We start from the raw sequence: 12060 nt of genomic DNA, 5'->3' as shown, positions 1-12060 counted from the left end.
CCTCAGGGACCCAAGCGCTGGCTTCCCCCCCACCAGTGCTGATTTACCCTGTTTGCCCCAGGGCTGCAGAAGGGATGGGGCAGCTGAACCCTGGCTGGGGGCTGTGTGGGACCAACCTCGGCCGGCACGGCCCGTGGGCCCTCCAAACCCGCTACCCCTGCGCGGCCAGGGCCTCGCCTCATATCACCGGAGCAAACTCTCAGGGGTGTCCCAGTGTCCCCAATGGTCTCACCAGGGAGCAAAGGGACACCAGGGTCTGCAAGAGGTCTGGGGGGGCCCTGGGAAGACCCCTCCCACACAATTAGCAGCTCACTGGCCTAAGATCTAGGAGGGCAGAGGCATGGCAAAGGGAAACAAGTGAAGGTTTAAAAAAATAAAAGATTGAAGGAAAAAGGAGAGAAAAAGAGGCGGGGGGAGAGGGGAAAGGGAGAAAAAAACCTCTAGAGGAGATATAAGAAACCGATAAGTGAACAAAGAGCCGGTATTGAAATAGATCTGAGAGCCGCGCCGTGCTCAGGCCGCGCCGGATCCCTTTGCAGAGGGGTTTGGGGCTTTTCAAAGGCAGCAGCCGCGTCCTCGGCTCAGCATCCACAGGAGGCCGGGGAGGGGGGGGGCTGGTGCCGAGGCGGATGCCGGCAAGGAGGGTGCCGAGGGTCGACCCGCTCTGCTGAGCCGCAGGCCAGGGGTGCCACGGGGTCCCGCCACGGCCCTGGGCTCCTCTCACCCGGCTCTGCTGCCACGGCCCTGCTGCCGTCCGAAGGGTGCGGGTGGTCCCTCCCGAGCCCCCCCCAGCCCTCAGCGGCTGGTGCTGCCTCGGCCATCCCTGCCGGCTGTGGCGCAGTGCCCGAGGCTGGGGGGGGTGTGACAGGACACGGGACCGTGGCCGGGGCGAGGAGCGGCGGGGCAGGGGCACACAAGCGGCCACTGGAGGACGACGACGACGACCACACAGACGTCGGGCAAGCGACCCCCGCCCGCCCCAGCCCTCGCTCAGCCGGTGCGAGGCCCCAGCGCTTTCCCCCCCCCGCCGCGGGACGGGACCCGGCGCCGTGCCTCTGCCCGCCGCGGGGCCGCACGTGGTGGTGGTGGTGGTGGGGCAGACGAAGCACCCGGGGCGGGGGGGGGGCACACGGGGGTGCGCGTGCGGCCCCCCCTCGCCGTTCTCGAGGGCGGCGGCGCCACCTGGTGGCGGCTTCCGGGACCGCGCGTGCCGCCGGTGCCCGGGGCCGGTGCTCAACGCCCGGGCCTTGGGGGGGGGGTGTTGTTTCTGCTCCCCCCCCTCCCGCTCCGCCGTAGAGCAGGGGAAGGAACCGGCGGTCGAGGCCGCAGCAGCAGCAGCAGCTCGGTGCCCCCCAGGAGGTGCCGCCAGCAGCGGGGAGCGGTCGCACACACGCGTGTGCGCACACATGCATTGCCCCGCGCAGCACATGCAGCGGCACGGGTGCTGCGCCCCAGACAGCACCCAGGCAGCCCCCGCTCGGGCTCGCGCAAGCACGCAGAGCTCTCCCGTCCGTCCACGCTCCGTGCCTGGGGTCCTGTACGGAAAACCCTGTGCCCCCTCCCTGCCATGCACGCTCAGGGTGACACGATGGAGCAAGAGGCCCTGGTGGGATCCTCCTGCCTTACACCACCCATCTGTGACACCCCTCCTCACTGCTCCCCGGGACAGGACTGGCACTGCTGGGCTTTGAGGGCGTCAGGGCTGCGAAACCCAGTGACCTGGGGGGCCCAGCTGATGCCAGTACCTGGGCTGCCCCCCCCAGCCCCGCCACCTGCAGCTTCCCCGGCATGTGCCTTCCCACCAACCAGCAGCCTGTGTTTCAGTTTTTAAAAATTTTATTTATAACAATATCTGTTTTGTTTAGTTGTAAAGTAATCCAGCAAAAATTATTAAAACATTTCCCCCCAATAAAAGGATGGGGTCGCCCCCCGCCCTCCCCCCACATGCGTTTGTTTACTTCTACTATAAAAGCTAGGTCATTTCCATGTTTTTGTTGTTTTTGTTTTTTTTTTTCCTGTTAAAAAATGTGCATGTTGGAGAGCGGTCGAGGTGCAGGTGACAAGCCGGAGCGAGGGGCTGTGGGGCTGGGCCCGCCAGGGACGGGGACCCTCTACACCGCAGTGGGGCTGGGAGCAGCGGTGGGGGCCTTTGTCCCTGTCCCTTGTAACAGTCGGGCAGAGCCAAGAACGGCAGGGAGCAAGGGAGGGGGATCAGTGGAGGAAAAGGTGGGGATGGAGGGGAATGGGGGGCTGAGGGAGGTTTGCAGAGGCCAAGCTGCAGGAGAAGGGGGGACCTGGGAACAGCAGATTTGGGGGGGGAAGGAAAAGGGGCCTCCGGTGAGGGGAGCTGCAGGAGCCAGGCGGGGGACAGAGCCGAGAGCTGGGGAGTGCGCGGCCCCCGCTCTGCCTCCCTCCTGCCTGCGCCATCGCTGCCTGTGCCCCCACATAGCAGTAACCCCATGTCTCCCGTCAGCCCTGGCTGCGGCGGCCCCACTGAGTTCGTCCTGGCACATCGACTGCGGCACCATCCCTGCTCCGAAACACTGGCTTGTCCCGCGGGTGGGAGGGGGAGGGAGGGGGGGCCCAATGTAAAGAGATTTAAAATAAACCAAAGCCGGATCTGGCAATGAGAGGCACCGAGGCCTGGTACCGGGGAATATACAGGTAATAATACTGCTCACATAGAAAAGTAATAATCCTTCATTTGTACATTTATACAGTGGCTCTTGGCTCCCCCGGCCCCTGCCCGCCTCCTGCAATGGGTGTCTGTGCCAGGCCCGGGCGCTGCGGCCTGGCGGCCCTTTGCCCCCGTCCTGCCCCTATGCCAGGGGGTCCGCCAGGTCATCATCCGCGCCCCGTGACAGCAGCTCCCGCTTCTCGTCCGTGCTAGCCAGCGAGTTGCGGCTGTTGTGGGCGCCCATGTACAGTGTGGCATAGACGGGGTTGGTGAAGTTGGTGGGCTGCAGAGAAGGGGGGGAGCAGGTGGGAGGGGGCACAGACACCTTCCTCCCCATGAGAGCGGTCCCCAGAGGCGTCCCTTGCCCCAGGCTGCCTCAGCCAGAGCCCACACCAGCCACAACCTCCTCCCAGTACAGCACCCCTGCCGCTGTGGCTGCCGCTGTCCCTCCCCACAGACTCCAACCTCAAAGACTCTGCGACCCCTCGGAGCCCCCCAGCCCCCTCTGCACAGACAGCAGCCCCAGGGAACCCTGACACTGCCGCAGCAACGTGCCCCCCGCCTCAGCACATGCCCCCTCTGCATCCCCCACTTCGGGCTGGACCCCGTGCAGCTGACAGCCCCTCCATGCCACCGTGGCCCCGCTCCTCACCTTGTCAGGGTCCAGGGCGAAGTCCGCATCCAGCAGCTCCCCCACGTCATCGTCAGGCTCCCCCTCGTACATTTTGTAGGTGGGGTTCCCAATCTCCACGTTCATGGCACCGTTTGTCATCCTCTGGTGCTGGAAGCCCTTGGCGCTGGGGAGGGTGTGAGACAGAGGGTCAGTGCCAGCAGCAGAGGGTGCAGCGAACAGGGCCCCCACCTGTGGTCCTGCTTGTTTGTCCTGCACAACTGAGGCCTTCAAGCCCTGCAAGGACAGTTTCTGTCCTGGCTAGGTAATGCTTCTTCCTGGCCCCCAACAGCCCGGACTCACCCTTTAATCCTCCACTTGTACCAGACAAAAGCCACCACGGTGAGGAGGATGAGCAGCAGCAGGATGGGGATGACAATGGAGGCCGTTCCTGCGGGAGGAGAGGTGCGGGTACAGTCAGAGCATGTATAGGGGCTGGCGCCCACGCACCCCAAGCCCTGGGCAGCAGCAGGTCCAGCAGCCTGGGCTGGCCCTGCCCTGCAGTAAAAGACCTGCCCCCTCGCCACCAAAGAAGGGGGTTCAGGAGTTGCACGGGGGCACAGGGCAACCCTGCCTCCACAGGCAAAGATGCGCCTCCAACCCTCCTGGTTTGGCATTGCGCCCTGCAGTGCCCCCCCCGGGGCAAGACTGCCCCATACATACGGTTGCTCTGCTGCTCACTGACAATGAAGTCCTCGCAACGCGTCCCTGTCATCCCCGCTGGACACCTGAGAGCACAGGGAGAGCACTGGGGTTAGCAGGGGTAGGACAGCATGCGGGGAGGGGGAGAGGTGGGGCACAGACTTGGGAATTGGGGGGGGCATACAGATCGCGGTCTGTCAGTCACGCGCTCCCTCTGCTTGGGAGGGCAAGTCGCCCACCCGTAGTGCCCTGCCACCCCCCCAGCCCCCAGCTCTGCTTACAGGCACTCGGGCAGCTGCGTCTTGTCGCTGATGGAGCAGGTACCACCATGCAGGCAGTAGTTGTCACAGGTCAGGCAGCTGGGTGCTATCTTGCCATCTGGGCAGCTGCAGCGCAGAAAGGATCAGGCACGCATGTACCCCCGGCCTGCCCCGTGCTCCCCCACCCAGGACCTGGGACTCTGCTCACTAGAGGCTGTTAGCTCATCCCTCCAACACGGCTCATGGCTGTGCCACATCGATGGGTGCTGGGACATCAGTGTGGGCTTGGGGGAGAGACACCTCCATTGCCTCCTCTAGGGGCCCCAAGTTCTCAGATTCCTTAGCTGCCCTGAATTACTGACCCAGCATCTCAGCTGTGGCTGATTCCCAACAATCCGGCCACAGGGACACAGTTTTTTTTCTTGGGTCCTTGTGCCCACCATCCCCTCTTCCTCCCTCGAGTTCGATGTCCTTGGCACCTACATGCAAGAGACTTCTCCGCTCTGCTTGTTGATGCTGCACTTGCCCTCCTGGCATCTGGAGCATTTGTTGTCCTGGCACTGGGTGCCCTCGAACTGCGGAGGGCAGCGGCACTGCTTGGTGCCACTGGCCGTCATCTGGCAGATGCCATCATTCTCACAGTAGTCGAAGCACTGCCCTGCAGGGGATGATGGGGTCAGGGTGGGCAGCCCCACACTGGACCCTCAGACCACTTGCAGCCCTGGTCCCCCATGGAGCACCACACCACCCTGGGTCCCCAGAAAGCATCCCCCAGAAGAGGGGGACCTGGGAGTCCAACCTCTCAGGCGCTATCCCGAGAGGTCCCCAAAGAGCATCCCCCAGAAGAGGGGGACCCGGCAGTCCGACCTCGCAGGTGCTGTCTCCAGCCACCCTTGCCACAGGCAGGCAGCACTCACGGTACTGGCAGCGGTCCCCGATGAAGGTGGGTAGGCAGCGGCAGTTGGGCTGGTTGCCCTGGTTGACGGTGCAGCTGCCGTTGTTCAGGCAGTAGTCGGTGCACACTTGCTGGTTGCACCGGGGCCCGGTGAAGCCGGTGGGGCAGCGGCAGGTCGGCATGCCTGAGAACAAGAGCCATTAGCGTGCTCCCTATCTGTCCGTCCGTCTGCCCAGGACCAGCCCCGACCCCCAGGCTTGCCCCCAGCAGCCTCACCCGACGGGGAGGCGGCACACGTGCCCCCATTCTGGCAGTAGTCCCAGCACTGGTCGATCTGGCACTTCTCCCCGTTGTAGCGCGGCTGGCAGCGGCACTTGGCCTGCTTGCGGGCATTGAGGAAGCAGCTGCCGCCGTTCAGGCAGACCAGGTCGCAGGTGTCGGTGGTGGGCACTGGGAGGGAGGGATGGAGATGAGCGGGACCATACCTGGCAGGACCCCCCTTCTCCTCCTCCTCCTCCTCCAGACCACCTACCAACGGGGGAGACAGTAGGCGAGGGAATGACCACACAGGTGCCATTGTCCAGGCGCTTGCCATTGGGGCAGGTGCAGACGGGGCCACTGGGGCTGAGCAGGCAGAGCCACTCACACTTCTTGCGGTCGCAAGGGTTGGTCACTGCCAAGAGGGGAGGGGATGACACGGGGCGGGGGGAGAATAGCAGGGTGACTCACAGCCCTCCTGGCAAACAAATACTCCTCAACAGCTTCAGGACATCCCCCACGGCCCTACAGCTGCCCAAGCCCCGTGCCCATCCACCGATGCCCTGGGGTTGCGAGCTGACAGCTCTCCATTGCAGCTGGCCTCCCCCAATCCACCCCCCCCCACTAACCCCTCCTCCTCTGCCCGTCCAGATGGCCCCCACTTTGGGGAGGGAAGCTGAGTCCCCTCTTGCCCCAAGCTCTGCCAGCTCTCCCCTCGCCCTCCGACACCTCCCATCAGAGATCGGGCACCTCCCTCCCACCCTGGGAGCAGGGCAGGGGTCCTGGGCCCAGCACATACCCTCTGGTTGCTTGTACTGGTGGTAGAGCACGACATCGGTGGCATGGTTGAGGCCAGATGTCAGGTTGGTGACAGCCTTGTGCCCAAACTTGTGGATCTTGAAGATGCGGTTGTTGATATAGGTGACACCGTAGATGTAGTCCTCAAAGATGTCGATGCTGAAAGGATGGCTCAGCCCTGGGGAAGTGAAGAGGGGACATGTGCAGGCAGAGGTGGCATGGCTGGCTGCTCGCTGCCTTGGGCAGGGCCGATTAGGGATTTTGGATGGATTTGAGGCTAGAGCCTTGCACCCTGTACGAGGGGGATGGCGTGAGGGGGATGGCGTGAGGGGGACAGCAGTGCCAGCAGGCTCTGCTCCTGCTGTGGAGCATTAAATGAGGAAAACCCATCCTCACTGCCGTCTGCCGAGTATCCCTGGCTCAGTGCTGGTGTCTGCCCTGCAGCACGACCCAGGCCAGGGGCCCTGGGGAGTCAGGTTGTGCCGGGACCCCACCCCAGGGACGTTCCCTGCCCCGGCAGGTCCCTCTCCTCCCTGCGGCTCTGGTGGGTCTCGGGTGCTGCTTACCCTTCTTGTTGTCGATGGCCACGACGGGGTCAGTGCCGTTGAGCCTGATGCTGCCGATGACAGAGAGCTTGGCATCGGCCCAGTACAGCCGCTCGTTGTGGTAGTCCACAGCCAGGCCTGAGGGGCACACACCCTCCCGGTGAGGTACAGGCCCCCAGCCCACCCCGAGCCCCTCCTGACCAAGTGACCAGCAGAGCAGCTCCCCTGCTGCCCTTACACACTGCTGCCATGGGGCTCAGAGCATCCAGGCTGAGCGTCCCCGACAGGAGCAGGGTGTACAGCCCTCCTGTCAGGGCTTTTGTCACCCATTGTACCCCTCCTGGCACCTGTCTTTGTTCACCTGTTGGCCACTGGATGTTGTCCTGCACCAGGGTCTCACGCAGTGTCCCGTCCATAGCGGCCGTCTCAATCTTTGGGTGATTGCCCCAGTCTGACCAGTACATAGTCCTGCGAAGGACACAGGCAGGTCATTCCCTGCAGGGGAGCAAGGAGGGGAAAAGCAGGACAGTCCGACGCCCCATTGGCGGAGAAACCCTCCCGTGTTCTCCCCGCAGCGTCCTAGAGTCACTGATGTGACCCCCATGGGCCAGCTGACTCCCAGGCACAGCAACTCGAGCTGACACAGAGAGCGATGCTGGGGCACAGCGAGCTTCCACCATGGATGGGCTTGTTGGTGAGAGGAGTTGGGGTGAGGGCTGGGCAGAGGGAAAGGAGAAAATGGCTCGAGTCTCTCACCCCCTAAGTGGGTCGACTACGATGGCGTGGGGCTCATCGATCATGCCTGAGATCAGCGTCTTGCGATTCTCGCCTTTCATCTGCGCCACCTCAATGACATCCCGCCCTGAGTCTGTCCAGTAGATGTTCCCAGCAACCCAGTCAATGGCAATTCCCCGCGGCATCTTCAGCCCTGAGATCTGTGAAGGGCAGAAATGCGGGAGAGGTGAGGGCAGAGGATGCTGGCAGCCCGGCCTCAGTGCCTCCCGCCGTGCCCCTGACAGAGCTCACGTTCAGGTGGGTGACGCCACCGTCGATCTGGCGCCGGTTGCGGTTGGAGGCGGTGGAGGCAGTGGAAGAGGCAGGCAGCTCCCGGTACGAGATCCTGCCCGTGTGCCAGTTGGTCCAGTAGATCTTGTTGCCCTTGACGTAGATGTCCATGGCGTCGATGCGCACATTCTCGTCGCCCTGGAAGGCTGGCTCGTAGGCCGAGTTGGGGTTGAAGGGGTACATGCTCCGGATCTTGTTGTCATCCGCGATGTAGAGGATTTGGTGCTCAGAGCCTGTGGAGGAGGAGCTGTTGGTGCAGGCTGGGCCAAGAGCCGGGGGTCAGCCCAGCTCTGCAGAGGGGCAGGGAATGGGGTCACTGGGAGCCTGGCACCCCCCTGGGGCTTGCTCTGCCAGGGAAGGACAGACTGACGGCACTGACAAGAGTCCAGCACCTGCCCTCAGCAGTGCCAGAAGGAAGGGTGGGCAGAGGTGCATGGGGAGGAGGAGGAGGAGCAGGGAGGGAAGAGCGGCTAGGTCCTGTGCTAGGTCCTGAGCAGGGAGGGAAGGGCGGCACGGGCATGCACAGGATCTGCACAGGCCCCCGATCCGTCCTGACCTTCTGCCTTGCACATATTGTCCGTCTTCATGAAGTTCTTGGCGCAGCTGCAGACGTGGGAGCCCTTGGTGTTGTTGCAGAGCTGGGAGCAGGTCCCAAAGCGCAGGCACTCGTTGACGTCTGGGCAGCAGGGGATGGGAGTCAGGGGGGAGACCAGGAGGGTGCCCCCACACACACGGCCAGGGCCAGCCCCTCTCTGGGGGCTCGTCTGCACTACCCAGGGCTTGGAGAACCCGTCTCTCTCCATTCCCCATGTTTGTGCCCCAAGGACACCATTTCCGATGCCCCAGCCACTCCACAGGTGGGAAGACACATCTTACTGGCAAAAACCAACCGTAAACCCAACAGCCTGACCCCAAACCCTCTCCGACAGGGCAGGAAGTACCTTGGCAGGAATTCTTCTCTGGCACTTTCTGGAAGCCTCTGCGGCAAGTGCAGTATGTGGTGGACCGCGACTGAATGCACTGGGCCTCATCTCCACACATGCTGGTGTTGGTCATACAGTCGTACGACTTGTGGTCTGGGGTGGGATGTGCTGTCAGCACCTGTGCCTTTGTGGCTTCCCCAGTGTCCACCCTCACCCCCCTGCCCCGACATCCCAGCTTCCCACCCACCGTGGGAGCAGGACTCCTCATCAGAGCCATCTCCACAGTCATCAAAGAAGTTGCAGCGGAGGTTGGCGCTGATGCACTTCTTGTTCTCGCACAGAAACTCGTTCTTGTCCTGGCTGCAGCTCTTGGGCTTGGCTGTGGGTGACTCTGTGGGAACATGGGCAGCAGCTGTGACGCTCCATGTCCCCAGGCACCCAGCCCCATAGGAGCCTCAGGGTGTGAACAACAGAGGAAGGGACCAGGCAGGGACCCAGGCTGCCTGCACCCGCCTCCCGGTTTTGGGAAGGAGTGGGCAAAGCAAATCCCAACACCTGGGCCAAACCCAGGGCACTGCGAGGACCAGCCCGAGGGCAGCGGTGACCCATTGCCCTGTCCACGCTGGGCGCAGAGTAGTGCCCACGGGCAGCCCCACTCACCGCAGTCCTTCTCATCCGTGTTGTCTCCACAGTTGTCAATGCCGTCACACTGTCGACCGATCCACAGACATACCCGGTCGTTCTTGCAGCGGAACGGTCTGTTGGGGGGACACTGGAATTTCACTGCACCAGCAAATAGAAACAAACGGTGACGGTGAAAGGAGACGCCATAGCCAGGCTGTCACACTTGTCACGAGCCGCTGCTCAGCCTCTGCCCACGCTCCGGGGAGGCCTGTCCCATGAGGGTGAGAGCGCTCCGGAGACTAAAGCAGAGACTGAAGCAAAATCAATCGCCCGGTTGCTGGCCCAGCTGTGTGGGGGTCAGCCCTCTTCTCACCCAGCCTCCTGCCCTCCCAGCCTCCACTCCCCACTGCCAGCCCTATGCCCAGCTCAGCACTTCTGCAACTCCACTCTCTCAACTGGAGCCATGTCCTGCCCCCTTGGCCCCACTGGCCGCCCCAGAGGGGACCCATCTAGAGGGCACATGTGGAGCTGCCAGAGGTACCCACAGCCCCCACAGGTACCTGCAGCGGTGCCCAAGCTCTGGGACTGTCACCCCCACCCAGTATGCGGGTGGTCAGGGCAGGTTGCTGCCCCTACAGGCAGACGCGTGCCAGGCAGGGGCCTTGCCAGGACCGGGGAGAGGCAACGCGGTGTCACTCACAGCACTCTTCAGGGTTTTCATCTGAGTTATCCCCGCAGTCATCCTCCCCATCACACTTCCAGGCCAGGGGCTTGCACAGTGTGTTGTTGCACTGGAACTCGTCCAGGGGACACGTGCGAACTGTGACAGCACGGAGGGGGAGAAGACATGTCAGCCGGTGCTGCCTGGCTGCCAAAACACCGGTCTGGGGCCACAATTCCAATTTCCAGCATAGCTGGGGACTCTCTAGGGCTCAGATATGTGTGCGTGCATGCCCTGGGGCTGGGCAGAGCAGTGCTGACACACACATAGGGGAGGGCTTCCACCCACAGTGGGGATACAGGAGACACGAGGGCATGGGGGGGGAAGACAACCAGCCCCGAGGGAGCCACGCAGCACCGCCGTTACCTCCAGTGCCGCAGTTCTCCTCGTCGGTGCCATCCATGCAGTCCGCATCAGCGTCACAGCGCCAGCGCATGGGGATGCAGTGCCCATTCTTGCACTGGAACTGATCGAACTCGCAGCGTGGTGTGCAGTCTTTCTGCAGAGGAAGGGTGAGGGACGGTGGTCAGCAGCGACAGCTCCAGCCATGGCAGCCTCCTGTCCCATGATGGCACCCAGAACCAGGCTCTCAGCCCCGGCTTGGTGGTGGGGGACCACCGGCATAGGCAGACTGGGTGGGACGTGTCCTCACTCCCACACACGGGCAAGACGAAGGCGCTGGCAGGGAGCCCCTGTCTTCGGTATCATACCTCGTCAGAGCCATCCGCACAGTCGTGGTCCCCATCACACTTCCACCTGCCAGCAATGCAGCGGCCGTTGGCACACGAGAACTCGCTCTCTGAGCAGGGCCGGGGTGCTGTGGACAGAAAACACGGGGTGTTCCCGAGTGTGGGCTGCAGGCAGGGCTGCAAGGGCAGAAGGTCTCCCTGGCCAACAGCTTGGGGGGGGCACAGGCTGACAGACACGCATCCAGTGGCACTGGGGACAGGGTGGGGTGCAAGCAGAGCCGGGAGAACTACCAGAGAGGGGCACGGTTGATACCACCTCCCAGCCCCCTTCCCATCCCACTCCAGGGGTCCCGGCTCCCTGTGGGGAAATGGGTTTTCAGGGGGTACTACGGCCATACAGACTCGCTTCTGGCAGCTTCCCAGCTGCACGTGTCCCCCAAGATGTTCTCCACTGAAGGCAGCACTAGTCCCACAGCTCCCTGCTGCCCGTGTCTGCCGACCCACTGGCAGCAGCAGGCAGGAGGAAAGGCAGCAGCACCCTGGCCAGATCTGGCAGAGCTGGCGCACCCGTCCCTGCCTTGCAGGGCACGGGGACAGACTCCCCCTCGTAGATCAATGCACCTGCTGGACTGGCACCAGCACCGTTGGTGCCAAGTCTGTCTGCAGGAGGACGGCATGCGGCTCAGCCTCCTGCCCAGGACGGCTCTTCAAGCCCCCTCCCCTCCCCATTGCCCTGGGGAGGCCCCAGGTGTAGGATGTATGGGGGCAGGCGGCGCCCCTGGCCACAGTGCGGAAGCTGACGGGACTGTAGGGGAAGAGAGGGGCAGGGGGTGTCCAGCCAGAGCAGGAAGGGTCAAGGTGGTAACAGATTTTGGAACCAAGTATGAGCCATGCACAGGCCCCAGTAGTGGAGGCAGCAGGGTCAGACCCTCTGTGACTGCAGCTCCAGTGGAGGGAGATACTGGTGCTGATACTCAGTAAATCTGCCTGGGTTGTCCAGTCCTGACCCCTCTGCCCTCACCTAGAATTTATTGTCTTCTTTTATTTTAGAGAGACTGTACATGGAATTAAAAGATTTTGGCAGGAACCTACCTCTGAGCGCCCCATGACGACAGTGTGAAAATGGAGAAAAACATAAGATGAAGTGAAATGGCACAAACTCAAAAACACGACATGAAATCAACAGAAAAGAAAAAAAGTTGCACCCTAGAGAGCTGCAGGGAGACAGAGGGACCTGGGGCGGGCGCTGCACGGTGGGAAGAGGGCCAGGCTCTGCCCGCGCCCCTGCAGCTG

General features: G+C 62.9%; 1 protein-coding gene across 3 annotated transcripts in view; it reads right to left on the bottom strand.

Annotated features, from left to right (window-relative positions):
* Positions 1–1818: 1818 nt before the first annotated feature.
* Positions 1819–12060, bottom strand: part of LRP1 (LDL receptor related protein 1) — a 91392-nt gene continuing 81150 nt past the window's right edge. For all 3 annotated transcript variants that reach the window (XM_069806461.1, XM_069806462.1, XM_069806463.1), the window contains 21 exons: positions 10789–10895; positions 10445–10577; positions 10058–10177; positions 9394–9516; positions 8981–9124; positions 8752–8886; positions 8367–8486; positions 7772–8043; positions 7502–7680; positions 7107–7213; positions 6767–6883; positions 6202–6378; positions 5677–5817; positions 5421–5594; positions 5167–5328; positions 4733–4907; positions 4271–4375; positions 4011–4075; positions 3651–3738; positions 3330–3474; positions 1819–2960 (listed from right to left, as the gene is read on the bottom strand). In XM_069806461.1, the coding sequence (XP_069662562.1) occupies positions 2820–2960; positions 3330–3474; positions 3651–3738; positions 4011–4075; positions 4271–4375; positions 4733–4907; positions 5167–5328; positions 5421–5594; positions 5677–5817; positions 6202–6378; positions 6767–6883; positions 7107–7213; positions 7502–7680; positions 7772–8043; positions 8367–8486; positions 8752–8886; positions 8981–9124; positions 9394–9516; positions 10058–10177; positions 10445–10577; positions 10789–10895 (2930 nt within the window). In that variant the 3' untranslated portion in view covers positions 1819–2819. The remainder of the gene's footprint in view (positions 2961–3329; positions 3475–3650; positions 3739–4010; positions 4076–4270; positions 4376–4732; positions 4908–5166; positions 5329–5420; positions 5595–5676; positions 5818–6201; positions 6379–6766; positions 6884–7106; positions 7214–7501; positions 7681–7771; positions 8044–8366; positions 8487–8751; positions 8887–8980; positions 9125–9393; positions 9517–10057; positions 10178–10444; positions 10578–10788; positions 10896–12060) is intronic.

This window comes from Haliaeetus albicilla, chromosome 18, assembly GCF_947461875.1.
Source record: "Haliaeetus albicilla chromosome 18, bHalAlb1.1, whole genome shotgun sequence".
NCBI lineage: Eukaryota > Metazoa > Chordata > Aves > Accipitriformes > Accipitridae > Haliaeetus > Haliaeetus albicilla.
Note: the sequence above shows the minus strand (reverse complement) of the source record. Positions and strands in the feature narration are given on the sequence as shown.